The following is a 20,156-nucleotide window of genomic DNA, read 5'->3' as shown; positions in this document are numbered from 1 at the left end:
AGAAAGCTCAGTTAGTTGGCTCAGCGTATTCCAAGCCTACCTTAACGATACCAAGAGAAGGACCCTTAATCCCCAGGAGGAAAATCTCTTGTTCTTTGGAGCTCTGCAAAGTCTTGCCTGACCTTGCTAGAACTGCAGCAAAGGTACCTCACCCTGCCTTAGGGCCACAAAATTATTCAGGAACCTCCAAGACACAAATTCTGAATCTTAAGAAGCTAAAGCAAAGAGAACTCGGAGATATGCTATGGACATTACTATTTAAAATGTCCTGCTGGCCCACGCTTTGGGGTACAGACATTGGCCACCACATCACATCTAGCTTGGGTGATGCAGAATCTCCCCACATCTCTTAAACGCCAAGCAAGGAGGTTTACTCCATTCCCAGTCCACCTCTCCTGACTCCTCAGTGGATGCACTCGGATGCACGGGGCCAAGGAGCCCAGCCAAAAAGGTCCAAAGGCAAAAGAGGAGAAAGTCGGCAGCAACAATACTCAGTGCAAGAGACTTGTTCGAAACCACAGCCTGAAAACTGCGGTAACTCTATTTTCTTATCCTATAACCAAATTTGGAGCCTCAGTTGTCCAGAAACAAGTATAAAGAATGCTTTCCTCCTCACTATGCAATTATCATTTCTGTAGGAAGAGCTCAAGCCAAAAAATACATACAGTATTCTCAACTATCCCAAAACTAAGAATAGCACAGAATTCACGGTCGTAAATCAGATGTCCTGGTACAATTACTTACACAACACTTTTTTTCCCCTCTCTCTTTTTTTTAAGCACAGTTATTTTGTTGCAACTCTCTCGCTGATCCTGTCTATGAATAAACCGCACCGTGACTCCGGGTAAATTTGTGCTAGTCACACCGAAGCCTATCCTATTGCAATAGGATTGCTTCCTGAAATTCAACTCCAGGAAGCTCTGGTTGCAAGATTATTCTCTGAACAGAAAACATCCTTTATTCCAGATCACCTATTAATCATCCTTTCTACGAACACCACTGCACAAGTGAAAAAAACAAGTGAATTGTAAGATGACACTATTCAGAGGCAGAAATGCTAACGTCTTCTTTCATGCCTAAATAATCAAACCTTACAACAGTCTAAAGGAGGATTTCTAAATAAAATACGAACATCCACAGAGTATTTTAAAGTCATATCTGAACTGTGGCACAAATGTGACTATCTTGCACCAATTCACAGAGCGAATAAAGAACTGAGTATCATCTTATTGACAAACATAATATTTGAGATCTCGGTTCTGCTGTTCCAGCAAATGTTGCTATGGATCGTGCCAGCAATCAGCTTGTTGCAGCACACAATGCATTTGCAGTGGATTTTACAATCTATAGTAATTCAAAAGATGCATCAGTAATCAAATAATGACAAGATTGTGGGGAAATGGGCAATCTGGTTCTGAAACAGATATGAAATACTAGGCAATCAGCACTGCTGTACAATCCAGTATTTTGACACAGCGCTGCAAGATTTCTATAACAGGATAATATCTGGTGTTCTAGGAATGATTACACAAAAGGTATGGATGGATGACAAAAAAGTTTAAAAATGCAGTTAGTTATTTTCAAGATAAAATTTGTTTTCCAAACGTTTTCAGGTCATTTCTGGGAGTTCATCACCAATATTTAATAAGTTTGTATAGTAAAATGAAAATACTGTTTTTACTCAGAAGAATTTTAGATCTCATTCAAAAGACTGCAATGCTCTACAAAGTTCTTATTACTTCCATCAAACTAAAAAGACATTAAATGTATCTAATAATAACAAAAAAAATCAATATAAATGAAGTTCCCTACAGGAATAATTCACACTGCACTACATATATGAGTATCTTTTGGGCAGATGACTATTCTGATGTGTCAGTACTTACCTAAACAAGACAGAATAAGCACAGGCAACCACCCACAGACACAGTTAAACCCACTAGCAAATTTTGCAAAGCAAAATTACTAACATCAAAAATAATCTCTAATATTAAGAACATGAGCCTGTAGAGCTGAGAGGCTCAAGATGACCTTTGCTGATTGTATAGCAACATGTTAAGATTCTGTGACATTAAGCCATTTTAAATCTCCTGAATCCTGAGTTAAAATCATTTATTCTATCAAAAGGAGAAGCAAAAAGCCCAAGTGTATTTCAGCCACCAGAATTTGAAGAGGCATACAGTAAAACATACAGAAATTCACATATGCAAGTTATTTTATACACACACAGACATATATATATACACACTCTCAAGCCAACACAAATATATATGTAGTAAAAAAATAGTTATATATGAGAGGATTTAGATTAAGTGGTAAAATTCACCCTTCTCTTACCCTTTCCCAGCAGCTGCTATTAGCTGTATTTTCCAAATATGCCCATCACACTGAACACAGGTATATATGACTGTTGAGATAGCAGATTATAGTATCTCCTCCACAAACTTGCCTTACAATTCAGAAATCAAACTCACAAGATAACTGGACACTAAAGCACAAACTTTTGCTCCTGAGGGCCAGAAACACCATTATCCTGGCAAAATCCTGCCTGAAATCTGACACAGACGCCGCATCAAGGCTTGGCCCTGCAATGCAAGTTCGCCTCAAGGGATGACCTGGGCTGTGGCGCGTGGTACCTGGGACGATTTGGAAGAACAGGGATGGGCAGAGAAACATTTGCCCAGCTCTGTCTCTCACAGGCACTACAAATCTGCGAACCCTCTATTCAGAAAATTACTTTCTAAATGGAAGATCAAACTTTAAAATGTCAGGATTTAATTTAATTCAAGAAAACGTTTCCTTCAAAGATTTAAGTATGGCTAAAAGTAAGTGCTTCCAGCTTATGTTACCTGACATAAATGCATCTGGAGCTAGAAACGTTCTCCTCTGCTCAAGTCATACACACACGTGAAGCTTTGTCCAAAGAGGGCCCTCAAGATTAATTTTTCACAGGATATTAGACATTTTAGGTTCACTTTGTCCCAAAGAGGCATCGATTAAGGGGCATGCCCAAGAGATACCACAGTGAGCCAATCTACTCCCCACAGATGCCAATAAGTGCTCCAGTTTTCCACTGACCTCGGTAGAAGCTGGCAAACTCTACAGCCAAAAAACCCACCGACGAGCTGGTGCCTTCACACACGGCCGATGTTCCTCTCTAATTTCCTCGCAGCAAGGAAATGTATGACACTGGAAGAGTTTAAGTTCTTACCTGTTCTTTTATTTCTGTCCACATAACAATACTTTATTTCATAATCTTTAAATAAGTCATGGATTTCCTGAAAGACACAAGTACAAGCAACATCAGAAAAATAATTCATCAGACTTCATAAATAAGTGTATAAATTCAGCTTCCTCTTTTGAACTAAAACTTTCCCAGTAAACAGAAAATGTCACCATGGAAACACTATCAAACATTTGTTTATAAAAAAGCTCGTTATAATCTTGCAGCCATGTTTTATCGCATATGAAGAATGAGCTTACTGAATTTGATGAATTTATTTTTCATTACATGAAGGCACATAGGCACAACAGGGTGTCTCACTGACTATCTTTTGAAAAAGATGAACACCACAGTTCATGACATAGGAAAAAACGCAATTTCTCAGAAGGACAGCTAGCATAGTTAAAACATTACATAGACTAGCGATATCAGCAACACCACATCATGCAGTCTACCGAGGGCAGGCAAGGTCACCATCAAATGCAAGAGTTACTCTAGTTGCCTCTAATTGCTCAAGTTCATTTTGGCAGATTTTCCCTCCTTTAATAATGACTGTTCTTTTTCCTGGCGATGAATTCTGCCCGGAGTACCCCCTCGGGAAGCATCCTCCGTCGATAACACAGGTGTGGTCAATGACGAACCCCGACGTTACTTGCTCAGAGTAATTAACAGGGAGAGAGGAGGGCAGCGGGATGGGTCGGGGAGCAGCGAGCACAGAAGGGGTATGCCGCGTCCCCATTTCCTACGGCTAAATGCATGCATGTGCCCCACAAAAACCATGGGCTATTACCAGCTCAACTGCACGAGTGAGAAGACAGACATCAATCCGCTCCTGGAAGAGGCAGTTAGTAGTAACTTGGACATACTTAATCTTTTAGTTGGGTAAGTCCCATACAGTAAAACAAACCGCGTTTTGAGTAAGCAGACTAATGAACAAACTTTATCTGAGAGCGTCATTGCAGACAGGAGCCCAGGCTACCTGCAGGTTTGCTAATTCAACACGTGCTGCTTAGAGGTTAATTGGGTCCTATCTGGCTGGTATCAGGTGCACACCTTTTAGTCAAGTGAGCACCAAGCTCTCATTTCACTAGTCAACAGCTGTCAAATACTACGTTAATAATATATGACAGCGCTTCTCAGGCTACCGGCTGTCCTCTATTCAGATGTGATAACATGGTTTCTGAAAAGCAAAATATGCGAGGAACAAGTCAATGGTTCAAGTCAGGTAGGTGCTCTGACCGCGGACATTTCTCTAATGAGAATTAGGATAGCGGTTTGTTCAAAATTGCGAGACACCGATGAGGCAAGGGGCTTTCTCCAAAGCTTGAGGAGCTCAGCTATTGCCACCCTGAAGTCACTCTCAATGGAGTTACTACTGGAGTTATCACTGTCCCACTTAAAAAATGCAAATGTGGCCCCTTTTTCTATTCCATACATTACTTTAAAAGAATAACCCTAAAAGTTTTATATGGCGATTAAGTCGCAGGAAGTATTATTTCAAATGGCTCTTAACACTATTTGAAAATCCTCTGTGAACCAGATGATTCCAGATGATTTCCGAATGACTGTTTGAAATTGTAATTGAACAGGAAAATAACCTGTGGTGAGCATATCTTCAAGGGATAATGACGAGGTCTCAGGTCAAAACTGATGAGAACATAATGAAAATGAAAAACTGACGTAAGCAAAATAATTTTATGATGATTTCCCCAGGTTGCTGCAAACTCAGGCAGGATCCTGCAACAGGCTCTTCGGGGAAGACGCTCGTTCCTGTGCTCCCACAGCTCCCATTGCAGGACCGAGACCTTTAATTCCACAGTTGGGTCTATATATTATTTCAGTGAAAGCATCTTTCACATAAGGACCGCTTGTGACAATTTACTAAAATAAAAGGCACCACGCTAACACCATGGTTAGTATTCTCCCATGTAAGAATTACAAAATTGCTTCTCCTAAAGGATCTTTTCCTCTCATTAATGAATCTACCAGCCTAAGCAACATGACTGACAATTACAAGAATAAATGATTTTACTGCATCATATTAAGTCTAAGCAAAAAGGCGATATCCACTGACACACAGAAGGTCTAGTTGCCATGAGCATCGTACACTGAACGTCGTCCTGGATAATAATATTTTGGCAACCAAAATTGTAAACTGTTATAACGCTGTCTGGCAGCGTTCTCGCAGTAACGAATCTCGTGCAGTTTCCAGCACGAGCGGTGTTTACAGCAGCCCTCGGTAATTGCACTCGGAGGAGCGAACCGCGGCAGGCTCCGGAGCCCGGCACGACGCGGAGCCCCAGCTCCCGGCGTGACGGCGTGGCGTGAGCGCAGCTCCGAGGTGTGCCTGTGCCGAAGAAAACCGGCACACGGCTGCTCCCGCGGGATCTGTCCCCACGCACAGGCTGGGCGATACACGCCGTGAGAACGGAGAGGAGGAGAAAAACAGCGGAGGGAGCTTGTTCAGGGCAATGGCAGTTGCATAAACACATGGACCATGCCAGCAGCTCTAACTAAACATCCTGGGACAGAAATGTAACTAATAACGCTTAGCTATTACACAGCCCCTCAAGTCTTCAAAGTTCTTCAAAATAAACTTTAAAAAAATAATTAATCTAATCATCAGTAAAAACTAAAACCTCAGCTAGAGAATAATCAGCTCATACTTCAAAAGGAGTACAGAAAAAGCAAAACCAACTTGTAAATCCAATGTTTTTAAGAGGAAGCATTTGTAAACATAGGCTAGACAGACTTTACAAAAATGTAAGATGTATTATTTACCACTATAAGAAATGTGGTCTTGAAATACTTCAATTCTTGGCCTGTCCTGTCTTGTCCTGGGTAGAGAAACCATCAACATGAGTTTTCACTGTGTATTATCTGCTTGAAATCAGGATCTCCCCGAGGGAGTGAACGTCTTCCCTAGCGCGGCGCCGTCTTTGTGCTTCGTTACCTCCCTTTCGAACTACACACAAGAAGGGCAGCCATCAGCGGGCACGTTTGCCCTATCCACCAAATCAAGAAAGCTCAACATATTATTTCTAATACAATTAGCTTGTCATACCAAGCACCTAGGACTGCAAGCAAAAATATATGCAAGAAATACTCAGTCATAACCTGGCACAATATACTGTACATAAAGCCTACAGCACCCTGAAACTAAGTATTTCTCTCTCTCTAGATGTAATACTGAATTATATTATTCTGGCAACAAAAATGTTAAACCACTATAATAGCGCCTGGCAAGATATCTACAGTAAGCTTCAGTGGTGTTTCCAACGTAAACACTGTACTAGCCTGGTCTATAACTTGGCTCCTACTAAGTAGCTGAAGGCCGAAACTTCACGAAACACATATTCTTGAAATGGGAATCAATTATGTTTTAACTAGTTGAACCAAGCAACATATTTGGCTAGTTGAGATGTTTTAAATCATTTCACAACTAGAAAAGACTTTGTTTTCATTTGTGCAGGCAGAGTAGGGAAGAGGAAGGTTTCCCAGGAAAAAGCTTTGCATTTACCAATGCCATAAGGGGACGTCCATTTAATTCAAAAGTCTTAGACCACTAAATCACTGAGTGCATGACAACACATGCAATTCAGCACAGACGTATATAAAAAAGGCTGTTGTGAGAAAAGGCAGTAAGCAAGAGAACATCAACGTAGTTTAAAATAACCTGTTACTGAGGAAAAACCACAGAGAACGTGCTGGAGAGCAAGAATGTGGTTTATAGCACTAGATACTACCAGCAAGAGGTTTAGATAACAAAACACAAGGACTGGTGCAAGTTTAAACTCTCCTGCCAGCTCATGACGGCAGAGAGAAGAGGTCCTCAGCTTTTCACCAGCTAGGCATCGACTGCCAGAGAAAGCCTCATTGCTCCTTAATATCCATGACCAAGGAGCAGAAGTTTGGGCAAGGATTGGGCTCCCCGTGCCAGCTGCCCATAGAAACTCACAGAGGTATGTTCTCTTCAATAAATTTTCAGTTTTTTTCATCATTGCTCTAAAGAAAATTCTTAAATGAACACTGGCTGTTGGGCCAAGCCTAAGACGTGTGCCAGCTCTCCCACCTGCCCCGGTGTCCAGGATTAGCAGCGTATAGGTAGGGCCACAAGCTCTTCCTCAGAGCGTTCCCTCTTCGCTTCCACTAAAAGCCACAAACTATGACACCAGAAATAAAATCAAGCCCGTAAGTCTAGGCCATAACCTACAGCCATACTAAAGTAGTGGTATCTTCTTCTCTAAGCACTGACTCTCACTTCTGTAAAACCCATACATCCCACAGATCTTTAATACAGTAATAGAAGAAAATATTAAGAGAAGAACAACAGTTTCTCAATAGATTTATCCTGGATAAGGAATGAAAAACATATTCCTCTGCTCTTCCAGGGACATATTAGCGTGTCGATAAGAGGAACGGTTCATCAGACTAGGTATGCCTGAGTGTATGCAAACTAAACGACGTATGAAAAAGACACGGAGGAGGCAACATGAGAGAGCGAGAGCACAAGGCAAAAGGAAAGCAATAAGGAAAATCAAAAAGCATGTCCATCCTAAGGCACGAGCATCCCTCACTATCCAGCCAGGAAGCTGTTCATGGTCGGTCAGCGTGAGAGAGGACAAACTAAAACACAAAGGCCCTTTCTACTTAGGCCTGGCATACAACAGAGTGGGAGAGAGAGGTTTCCTTAAAACATCACTGTTCATGAAAGGTTTTTGATCAAAAAGGAACAAGGAAAAACCATGCTTAATCCAGAGGGAAAGGAGATAAAAACAGAGACAGCATCATTCTAAGAATTACACAGCATTAAAATAACTGATCAGCCCTACTTTACTTCATGTCCTACACAAAGCAAGTGCAACTCATGCATCACTGGTTCCTTAGCTGCGAAGAGTATACAGGGGAATCGAAAAACGAACTGCCCTTGTTGGTCATCTAATCTTAGCAGTGAAGGTGGGAGATTTTCCTATACTTCTCAGCGATGATGAGTAAAAAAGATAATTCAAGTTCTACTCTTCCTAAGGGCAATTTTGTGAGACCTTAGCTGGTATGCCAGATATCAGACTGCCAATTTATATCACCGTTATAAGCTGTTACTTGTATGGAAATTAATCAGACATAGATGAGGACATAGATGATGACACCTTGGTCACCTCGAAGATCTTGGCATCTCTCCTGCAGTGAAGGACAAAAGGGAGTCAGGACTTCCTTCACTGCCTCTGCCCTGAGAAGTCCTCCTGCATGGAGGAGAAGGCGAACGGGAAGAGACCCAACACCTGACAATTTAAAAAGAATATCCGTACCAATGAGGTCTTTCCTGCCTTACTGTAAAACACCACACAGCACTGCCCTGCCAGGATTGCTTGGATGCTGCCTATGGCTTTTTAGCCTGGTGGACCAATAAAACCATCACTCTGGTAAAAGCAGACGACACTCCCCCACTCTCAGAACAAGAAATACATGTCAGTGGAGTATACTTTGCAAAGGGCAATGGAGGAGAGGGGAACATCTCCTTGGAGAGCACGTTCTGCACGCGAAGGCTGGTATGCAGCACGGTGTTCTTGATGAGAGAAACTGAGATCCATGGAGAAAGAGGAAGGCAAGCTGTGATTCAGGATGTGGCTTGGCCTAAATCATGTCCAGAATTCTCCCTTAAAGTAGCAGCCAGTACTACAATATTACCTCAAAATCTGAATTACATTCCAAATAAATACCCAGGCATCCTACGCTCTCAGTGCATGGCATGTTACCAGATTGCACCTCTTTCATAGCTTTAGAGAAGGAAGGCCAGGCTGAGAGAAGAAAAAATGCCTTATTAGAAAAAGAAACTGAAAAAAATTTTAATACAGTTTTCATATGGCCACAACAACAAAAAAAAAAGTGAATGGGGGAGGGAGGGCAAACACTGCACTAGCTGAGGCAGGAGCTGATCTGGTAAGCAGTTTTACTAGCAGCGCTGACCCAGCTAACAGAGTTCTCTGTCAGATCAGGAACAAATTAATGTCCACATAATTTTATATTCTCAGCAATCTAAAAAGTAATAAAAGATACAGCTGTACAGCTATCAGTGGTGCTTTATCTCAGGATTCAGAGAGATCACAGCAACAGTTACGTCAGCTTGCTGAACCACGTTTGATAACCTGCGTTTGTCTCTCTACAGACACAAACACTGTGTTAAGGCAAAAAATTTCAAGCTGTATACAGAGAGATCTTGGCAGTCACGGCCAAGCACAGTCTGGGTACTACGCTGGAGGAATCAGATGAGGATGAATATGGGGAATTAAGCGGCAAGTTTGGAAGACTTAACTGTGACGCGTCAGTACAAAATCGATTAACTTGCAAACAAGGCAGCAATCAGAGACTTGACCTCAAGAACAGTAGTCAGTAAAGGCACTGACAAAAATGGTTATCAGAGACTTGATACAAAAAAAAAAGAAAAACACAAAAAAACCTTTCTCTACGGCTGTAGGGAGAGAATTGCAAGAGAACTGCTTGAAGCAGTATTAAACCTGTTAGCAAATACCTACAGACTAAGCTATAAGGCCACTGCAGAAGCAATCTCCTCTACATAATTTTGACTTAATTTGTTCCCCCTTCACACTTGCACTTGATGAACCAAGCTAACAAGGGAACAATGATTTACTTGAGAATGACAGACTGCAGAGTGCTTTCTTTGGACTGCTCTTCCTCCTAAAAACAGGCTCTGGATTTTCTTAGGAATAGAGACGTTGCCAAACGCATTCAGAGGGAAATCTAACTTACCAGGATCCAAAGGTGGGCACCGTTTTCCCCCTCGCCATAGCCACGTGGCAACACCTCTGACACGTGAAAATCTGTTTGTTTGGTTTCTAAGACTACAGGTCCGTGGTTGTCTGCTTCTGCTTCAGAAACTTCTTGACTGAGATATATTCTTCCTGTGGCCTTAGGAGTAAATTATTTTTAACCTCAATTTAACTCAGGTGGAACTCCAAAGGTAACAGGAGATTACACATACAATAATAAATAAAGAAGTTAATATGTAGCTGCAACAGGCAGAGGAAAATGCTCACTACCTAATGTCACCTGAAAAAAATTGGAGCTCTGGTCTCATTTTGAAAATAAGAAACCTTCTGACAGAACTGAACATCTCCATCAATCACATCTACATCAGCAAAGGCAATGTTTCTTACTGGAAAACTATCTTAGTAAAGGTTGGCCTCACTCTTCACATAACGACGACGACTGATGGTAGATCCAGTGTTGCAATGATCGCAGAGGAATAATTACTTTTTGCAATCCCATTCTGAAAGCCTTTGCTGCATTTTCAGTGATGTCCATCTCTTTCTTTATGGAAAATAAACTGTACGATAGTTTAACAGATTTTACTTGGACAACCAACTGTTTCAACAGCAAAGCGGCAAAGAAAACATCTTTGCATAGTGTTTACCAAAGGTGTTAATTTGATTTAAGATATGATAAATTTCATGGTAATTTATGGAAATAACATGACAGCCAAATGTACAGCTATGCTTAACGTGCCTGACCACAAACATACTTTTCCCTTCCAAAACCCTCCAGGACAGAAAGTTCCTCTCCACAGTGTGATTATTCCACCTTTGTGCGTTAACACCAATTGCTCAATTATGTTAAAAATTAAAGTAACATCTTTTCCGACTGCATTTCAGGACCTGTGCAGTACGACATTGCTTCTAGCCTAGCAGCAGATGAACAGCACAAGAATCTCACGTATCGAGGGAAAGACGTTGGTCTCGGTGCTACTTCTAAGCCATCAAAACAAAGCGGGCAACCTTCCAAGGTACCACATGGCTGCAGAACTAGACCTTCACGCTAATACCGTCTCGCAGCATTCCTTGCCTGAGCATGCAACGTTAAATTTGGTAGTTTCCACGTATACCGGATCTGTATTTAACCACTCCATGTGTGAATCCATGAGGTGTTTGTTGTGGGAAACAGCAACGTTTAATGCAACCGCTGCAGCGTCCGACAAGGCGACAGAGCTGCGGCTCCTGGCAGCCGGGAAGCCCTCTCTGTCAACACCACCACGAGGTGCGACGGCCCTCAAGGCGACAGAGATTAGCGGGGTTTTCCGAGCTGGTAAGAGCTTGCTCCGGAGGAGGTCACCAGAGCCGCCGGGAAGAGAGGAGAAGCTCTGTGCAACCATCCTGCAGCAAAACTCCCACCTATGAAACGGCAGTTACCTGTGACCGGGCTGTGGCACCAACAAACCGACCGAAAGGCACCACACGCGCAAGACCGAAACGTTGAGAAGGGCCTCGACAAGCCGTTCCTGCAGCCTGGACCGAATCATGCTGGTCTGCAGAAGATCTTCTCTAGGAAGAAGGGACGCTTGCTACCGAAGCGATGGGAAAGGCATTAACCTCATATCCCGCGCTTACCTAGGGGAGGCAGGTGCTCACCTGGGCAAGTAGGTACCTCTACTTTAAAGAAAAGGAGGAAGACACATGAGTGTTTCTGAGTAAAAGCCATAACTACACGTTTTTACGGCAGCGCATCAAGTTAAACAGTTCAGAGCCCCGAAAGATCTGGTAAACGGTGGCACAACTAAATCTCCTAAAAGCCTGACTCGCGTGCTGTTAGCATTGCTTTAAAAGTGCACCGATTTCGCTAAGACCTGCGATAACTGGAGAGGATCTTTCCTAACCCACCGAAGTCAGGGAAAAGAGAAGATCCCCTACGAGGGCGGCCAGCTCGAAGCTCCCAGCTCTGTTTCCACGCAGCAGAGCAGCTTTTGGCCAACTCCGAGCCCTCGCACCCCGGCGGGTCACGGCGACCGCGGCTCGCTCGACAACACGCAAGTTTTTCCTCAGAAACAGAGCGTTTTCAGCGCGCTCGGCGGCGCGGGTCCGGGAAGGGGCGAGCGAGGGGGCGGCGTGGCCCCGGCCGGGCTGGGCCCGCGGCCGCCTCTCGCCGCCGCCCCCTCAGCATCTCCCGCGCTCGCCGCCCCCTCCGCCCCCCCCGCGCCCCGGGCCGCACCTGGCTGCTGCTCTCGGCCGGCAGGTTCCGCAGCAGGATCTTGCGCCTGTTGCTCAGCTGCCGGCGGGTGCTGCCCAGGCGCCGCGCCACCTCCTCGGCGCCCAGCGGCGGCCGAGCCCCAGCCCCCCGCAGCGGCGGCGGCGGCTCCGCGGGCAGCTCCGCGCCGCGCTCGGCTGCTGCCGCCATCTTGCAGCGCGCCCGGCCGCGGCGGGCGGGAGGCAGGGAGGGAGGCAGGGAGGGAGGGAGAGGGGGGCGGCGGGGAGCCGCGCCAGGCCCCGCCGCCGCCCGCCCCACCCCGCCCTGAGGCGGGAAGAGCGGCGGGGGGCGCCTCCCTCTCCCTCCCCCCCCCTCCCGGGCCGGGGGGCAACGTCGCGGCCGGCCTCACCTGCCTGCGGGCAGCCGGGCCCCGAGCGGAGCCGCGCACCTGGGCCGAGCCGGGGGCAGAGCGGGGCAGGCGCGGTGACCCGGGTGCTGCCGTCCGCCTCGAGGAGGACGGGGGCAGCGGGAAGGCAGGCGGGGGGCCCCCCCAGTGAGGCCCCCCCCGAAAGACGCCTCGCGGGGTTAATCAGCGCCGGCTCCAAACGCGGTTGTTCCCCTGGCAGCGTCGCTTGGCCCGAGCGCGGCTCCTCTTTACAACCCGGGCGGTGCAGCGCTTCGTCATCACGCTATAAATGACCGGAGAGTGGTTTTGGCGTGTGACCGCGGAGCTGCAGCGCGCGGCCCGAGTCAGCTTCGCCCTCGCCCTTAAACCGAGGGAGAGGAGCAAGCAGTGGAACCTGAGGTCAAACCTAAAGAAAAGTCCATATTCTTGGGAAAAGAGGTTTTTCACAGCTCACCCTCGAGAAGTTTAAGTGAAAAAATAAGTGTCTGCTTTGTTCCCAAACTTCAGCTTTAAAATGCAAATCCTCTCTATAAAATGTCTCTTCCAGCACAAACTGTGAGGTATAGGTTTCACCTTGGTTGCATTCTTATGTCTTAAGGTCTTACAAGTTATTAATCATAGTGCCCACAAAAGTTATCCTTGGAAAAGGAAAAACTATGAGTGAAGAGGCTGCTAACAAATACTCTTAGAAACAGAATTTCACGTCGAGCTATGAAATTGAAATAGTGATACTAAATGCTGTATCCTTAAATCTTAGCTGAATCACTATAATTCTGTGATAAAAGTTTTTCTGGGACCTTGAAAAAGATCACTCTGCAAGGAAGACTAAAACCCTTAACTATCTCCTCAGAAACCACTGCCAGGTTAAGCTACTGTAGTAAAAGTTACCGATCTGCTTTGCTACTTTAAGAAAAACAGTTTGTTGAAACTAATCGAGTTGCAATAGCAGAGCAATAATTTATACCATTAAATGCATCCTTCCAGTTTGAACGGGAGCACTCTGCTTCACCTACATGATACCGATAACTCATCCCCCCACCTATAGAAATGACCTTCTCAAAGCTACCTGCCTTTGGTTTGGTTTGTTTTTCTTTTGGTGGGCTGCTCTACCTGAACTTTAGATACTTGTGTATCTGAACTTTAAGTAATTAAAGTGCCATGCTAAAAGAGATCCTTCAGAAACAATATAGTTCTATATTAATGTCAAAAGTCAAACTAATGCACTATCACTTCTACATAGTTTCAGAGAAATGAAAACATTTTTCCTGCTTAGCGATACAAAGTTAAAAGGTCATGTTTTACAACTGAAGGTAGTCATCCTTTTTTTTTTTTTTTTTTAACCTCCTTTGATCCTTTGATGCCAGTTACATTGACGTGAGATGACCATGTTCAGCTCCCATTCTGTATGCACGTGTTTGACATTGCACAGGTAGGTTAGGGGACTGCCTACACTAAAAGGCTGTGGGAAGAGAGCTGGAAAAATCAAAGGCATTGCTGCTGTCCATGGAGCTGCTCCACGGAAACGAACAGGGAAGTAGGCCGTGCATCACCCTATACGAAAAGCAAAATCCCCCAAACAAACCTCAGTGGGAATAACCAAAGTGACATGAGCAAATACTACTTCTTGACCCCAAATGTCAACACTGATTTGAACTACAACACACTCCCAAACAGAACCTGGAGAATTTTAATGCTACTAGGAGAACCAAAGTGTCATGCTCTTCATTCCAATATTTCAATGAAGAGAATAATATAATTTGAACTAAAAGAATCCAAATTATGCACCAATATAGTAAAAAAACCAGTCATTTGGAGCCTCCACAGATGATCAGTGGGTGCATTAATATGGTATAAAGATGGTGCAAACAACAATTCAATCTCCTTTGAACCTCCACAAAGATATCAAAGCATTCGATACACAATTGTCTCCTTTCACAAGTTAATCTCCTGCCCCCAGGAATTCTCCTATTTTCCCATATAGCTTCCACCAGAAGTGCAGAGACATGGTCTACAAAACACGGGGCTGGTAGACACCACCGTGCTGGCGTTGGCCAGTGCTCCTGCAGACCACCCAGCCAGATCTCTCAAGTTTGTCCTCTGTAACAGGGACCAGTGAAAATAAACTGGGTGAGCTTGCACAGTCTGTGCTAACCTGGCCCATGAGAACTGTCTCAGGTCTGGGAGCCTGCAGGCAAGCCTCTGCGGTGCTGCATCCTCTGGAGCGAGAAGTATCTTCAGGAAGATGCTGAGATGGTCCTGAGCAACTGAGGATGAAATGCAAGCAGTAATGGTCTCCACCTGTACAGCTGCACCCAGGAGAGGAGGAGGACAGTGATCCACAAGCTGTATCTGTTTACCTTAGAGAACATTATTGAGTTGATTTCAGACCATATTTCCATATGCGAACATAGTAGGGACATGTTCCTATGGACACATTCTTACTTTCAGTTTATGTTGCTTTCAAAACAAAGCCCTTTACACACTTATGTTTTGCACTCTATACAGTCTTCAGCTTTCTAACGCACTTCCATTATATTACAAAATTGCTGTCTAAGCAAACAGCACTGCTTAAAAATAGTGAAAAAGTATAGTGATCTGCAAGCATAACTGGTTGAATGGCTGACTTGAGGCTATTGCACAGATAAGGCACTTCACAGTAATTCAATTTGTTTGTAGTTCACTAAATTCCTCATTAATTAAGAATCATGTGCTTACCCTCAGCAGTTGCTTTTATTCCTCTTTCCTAGCTAAGCTGAAGATTAACTTACCCATGCTTCTGTAGCTTTGAAGAAGTACAAGCTGTGTGTATTATTATTTTTCATTTTCATGGGAAGAGAGTGTTAGAAGAGAACTGTGGCACAAACGTCCTTTCTGAATAGACTCGGGCATTCAAATTCAGATCTGTGCAGATAAAATAAAAGCCAAGGTTTAGAACATCTACTGCACCTCAGAGATGCACCCCATGTTCCCAGATATAGGAGATACTGGGACTGTATCTGTGAACTCTTTAGAAAATGATTGTTCATGAGAAAGAGAAACCTAAACAATTATCTAAAACCTGAAACAACTTAATTGATTAATTTTCCTACAGTGCAGGTCTGGAATCCATCAGTTGCTGCAAATTATAAGTTTTCATAAAAATCCCTGATTTCTAGCAGCAGTTAATGTGAACAAAGTGTAAACAATATCGTTCTCTTTATATTATGATTTCTTTCAAGCACTAGCTGTTCCTTTTGTTTCTCTAGGGAACTAAACTTTTGAAAAGCGAAGATGTTGATTCAGTTGTCACCACCATTAATTCAGTGATCACCACCTAAGTATTCAATCAACAGGTTTATCTCACAAATACAAACTACCTCCAAAATATACCATAGGTGCCAAAAGTTCCTTTCACCATTTTTCTAACAAATTTAAATGTTTGGCATTCTCAGCATAACCTTCTGCAGTGCAGTAATAATTAAAAGTGCGGATCATTAAGAAACAGATTGAATTTCATATCAAATTACCAACCTAGAATAGCACAGTGTCTGAGCAACTGATATTTTTGGTATCCTGATGAAGTAAAAAACTTCATAACGCCTCCACAGCTGCAGCATAGTCTCAGGCTTGACTTGCAGGGCAGGGTTACAATGCACCAGCCAACAATCAGGACAATTCTGCGTGTCTAGACTGAAATTTTGGTTGTGACAGGTATTGTGAGGCCTCTCAATCCACTGCTAAGCTTACTTTAATACCAGAGATACTTTGATTAATGTTTAGTCCTCCAAGCACTTAGGAATTGCAATAGTATCGGATCAGGCTTCAGGTCCGTCAGTCACATCCCAGCAGTGCCCATCTTGTCTGAGAGATGCCAGATGGGCAACAGATTGTTTCAGAGATCGCAACAGCCCCCCTTTGCTCAGAGACGCAGACTCAGTACGCAGTTGTTTTCACTTCGCCTGTGCTTCTTAGCAGGTACCTTATATATACTGACAATACAGAGAATATAGAATTTGTCAGGTATTTCGGTATATCCCCCGCAAAAGGGATTTCTTTACTCCTGAGCCTTTCTTCCACACAAAGACACTTTAGGCAACTTTGCCCACAGCTGAACACTTTCTTTTTAAGTGGAACTTGATAGCTATGAAACTTGGTATAACAGTGCTCCAAGCTGGGTTAGGAATGATGGATTAATTCAGTAACAGAAAGAGACTGGTTAGCAACATCTCCTCAGTTTCTATTGTGTAAAAGACAGTGATCTGCAAATAAACAGCAAAATAGAAGAGGTGAGGAATATAGCTTACAAAGCAAATAACTATTCTGAGGATACCATTACACTGGAATGTAATGTAACATCCATTTTGGGAATCGTGGTCTTTGCAATAGAACGCATAACCTTTGTTGGCCAGTGAATATCCTGAGCAAATCAGCATAAAGGTTATATTTAAAGACAGCAAACACATAGTAAACCTCAAAACAAGCCACTACAAAGCAAATTCATTCACTCCTTGAATCATAATTTCAAACAAAAGAAAATCAGATCAAGCAGAAATATTAAATCACAAAATAAGTACAGTCCTCTTCAATAAGTGGCACTAAAGGCTAATATTTTCACAGTGGAATCTCAGCCATACCCTCTCCTAAAACAATTCTCTGCCTGCTTTACATCAGATTTCTTCTCTGCCCAAGTCTTATTTTTGCTCTTTCATTAGAGTCAATTTCAAATTTAGAAATAACATACTAGCAGAAAATACATTTTGGCAATTGTAGTGGGTTTTTTTGTTTTTTTTTTTTAAAAAAAAGCTTTTTGGGTTTCTAGCAAAACCAGGTATAACCTGCCCAGCCGTGTGTGGCATATTCTTACAGAGAGTATTTTTATCAGCTATCCTGTTAATATGCTGCAAATTGTAATTTCAAATCATTTTGTCCCAGCTTCTCTGTAAGCATCTATTTTCTAGGCTTTGGAAACAAATATTGAAAGTTCACAGGAAAACGTGAAACCATTTCACATAAAAAATAATGAAATTATAATATGGAATTAAAACATTCACTATTGTAAATCAGCACATCTCCATGACTATCTGATTTGCATCCGCTGAAGAGCTGGCTAATTACAAACTTGAAGAAAACCCAGCAAAGCTTGGAGATGAATGACTGAATAGCTGGTATGTACTGGGAGTGCAATATGCATCTCACTGGCAACTCACTTTGGTTTTGTAAGCTTGTCAGTGATTTATCTTGACAGTAGACATCAGAATTCAAAACACCACAACAATACTTTGACCTTAAAATGCTGTAACTTGTTAAGTAGGGAAAACTGGCATGAAGAATGTAAGTCAAGTTAAACTTTCCCAACATGTTCTTAAAATTTTTATGAGAGTTCCAGCTAGTCTGCTACTCAGTTATAAAAAGGTTTCCATAGAAACTGTCATGCAACATGACTTTTTGCTGTAAACACAGTTAAAGTGTCACAGTAACTTACATATGTTTATTCTGCTTTCATGGGGAGAAAGAAAAAAAACAACAAAAAAATCCACTCCTTGTTATCCAGGTTTTCTGGCTGAGGTAACACATTTTGCCTTGTTTACAGAGATTTCCTCAGTTAAGTTGCAGTTGAAATAAACACACTTAGAGAGGTTAATATTATTTTGCAGGGATTACATCACACAGTTTAATTACTTAACCTTTAATCTCTCCAAGCTGCTTATGATTTGAACATACATTCTACGCTATGCCAACAGAATTGATATTCGAACCAAATGAAATGTCAGAAGGTTGGAAAACCAAAAATAAATATACCCAAACTATTTCACAGAGTTTCCTGTTTCCTGCTGTTCTCAGTGCCAAGCTATCTCAGTGTGCCTGTCTAATTTTATTACCTCCAGTTGTGGTGGAAGAGTTTTAAAACTCATCAAATCTGCCAATTTCAACCAAACTGGCAATCTAATTTCGCAATCTAATCCAAGGCTGCTCCGTTGTTCAACTGCCATCACACTAGTGATGCCACCTCCATTTAAATAAGGAGCAGAGTGCCAATTTTAGAAGAACTTGTGTACGGCATGGTGCTGCCTCTTTTGTGGCATCTTTCCACGGAGACATACTGCTTGCAAAAGGTGCTGCCTTGACAGTCTCCGAGACTGAAGTTATTCATTTTATCCACAGAGCAGCTGTTGCATTCACAAGCTCCCTTGTGTTTCGCTGCCAGGTAGAGGGTGGGGTAGGGAGAGGTCCCGGCACTGCACTTTTTGGCGAACAATTTCCTTTCCTTGCTACCACTATTTTTATTCCATTAGTGGCAGTAACAGTGTAGAGCACTTGTTCAGGCAGTGCTCCAAGAAGCTGATGTTTTTCCCAGCATCGGCTATAAAAATGTAAAATATAATAAAGTATATGATGGTAATTGCTGGATCCTAACTTTTGAGAGCAGTACCATCTACTGCTACCACTAATGACACCAGGCCAGGGATGATGATAATAATAGTAATTTTTTCCCATCAAAATTTAGACTAGGCCATTATGATTCACCTTCGAGCTGAAAGCGACATCTCTAGATATAATAAATTCTGAGCCACTTACCAAATTTGTTCTTCTTTGCTCAGGCCATCGGTATTGCTAAGTGGCATTGGTTGTCACTTTTTGATGGACATGAAATTGCTTTAAACAAAAGCCTTGGTTAAACACAGTAGATCTGATTATTTTTTGCACTTGGGATGTTTCTTTTCCCTTAATACATTATTAGATCAACTATTTACTGAAAGTCTCAATGGAAATTTGCAGAAGAGAGGTAGAAGTGATTGCTGGGAACTCAGCAGGCAAACAGTAAGCGCATGTAGTAGTGCCAGCTGCCAGCAAAGTCAGTAAGTCCCTTAGGAAATGCCTGTTCACACAAAGCGTTAGATATGCTCTGAATTCCTGCCAATTCAGGCTCCTCTGGGTTCCCAGGAAGAAAATGCATCTACCCCAACCTTAAAAAGCCCTATCCAAAGCAGGGGTATAAATGGTGTGTAGGCAGGGAAACATCAAGCTGCTCTGCTGAGATAAAACCAGCAGCAATGCTGGATGTCCCTGGCAAACACATCAATTACGTTTGGCACCTCGCTAACAAGGCAGGGCTGCAGGACTTCACTCTTGGGCTTGAGTGTCTAAATTCCACTGTCGCCTTGCCTGGGCAGAAATGCTGGGCCAAGGTCCTCCTGTGACTCAGTCCAGAGCACAAAGTGGAGAAAATAATTACCTCTCACTGCACAGAACTGCTGAAAATAAGTAATCGAAACGCTCTGTGACATTTGTGTTAGTTTTTCACTGTTGGGGTCAATAGCAGAGGGGGATTCGTACAGAAAACCCAGCAGTTATTCGAGATAACTGGAGTGGGACCTACGAGTCTGAAGTTTAGTTCAGGCTCCTTTGGAAATCCCATCCATAAACGGGATCCTTTTTTAAAAACAAATGAGAGCAATGAACACTGCGAGCGTACCTTTACACTTTACGCAGCCTTCTGCATTGCCTGCAACCTCTTCACTTGATCCACGACTTCTGCATCCTTTTTCTCTTTTCCATATTTGCTGCCAGCCTGGC

The 20,156-nt window shown here is 43.1% G+C and overlaps 1 protein-coding gene across 7 annotated transcripts in view; it reads right to left on the bottom strand.

Moving 5' to 3' along the window:
• RAVER2 (ribonucleoprotein, PTB binding 2) overlaps positions 1–16,843 on the bottom strand; it is a 43,909-nt gene extending 27,066 nt beyond the window's left edge. For 2 of the 7 annotated variants that reach the window (XM_064516317.1, XM_064516320.1), the window contains exons 1-2: positions 12,221–12,465; positions 3,212–3,278 (exon numbers count right to left, since the gene is read on the bottom strand). In XM_064516317.1, the coding sequence (XP_064372387.1) occupies positions 3,212–3,278; positions 12,221–12,406 (253 nt within the window). In that variant the 5' untranslated portion in view covers positions 12,407–12,465. Of the gene's footprint in view, positions 1–3,211; positions 3,279–12,220; positions 12,473–14,754; positions 14,960–15,370; positions 15,504–16,112 lie in introns of those variants that run through there. The other 5 variants (XM_064516318.1, XM_064516319.1, XM_064516322.1 and 2 more) reach the window with 4 other exon arrangements.
• Between the last annotated feature and the right edge of the window lie 3,313 nt (positions 16,844–20,156).

Source organism: Dromaius novaehollandiae, chromosome 8 (assembly GCF_036370855.1).
Source record: "Dromaius novaehollandiae isolate bDroNov1 chromosome 8, bDroNov1.hap1, whole genome shotgun sequence".
In the NCBI taxonomy this organism is placed as follows: domain Eukaryota; kingdom Metazoa; phylum Chordata; class Aves; order Casuariiformes; family Dromaiidae; genus Dromaius; species Dromaius novaehollandiae.
Note: the sequence above shows the minus strand (reverse complement) of the source record. Positions and strands in the feature narration are given on the sequence as shown.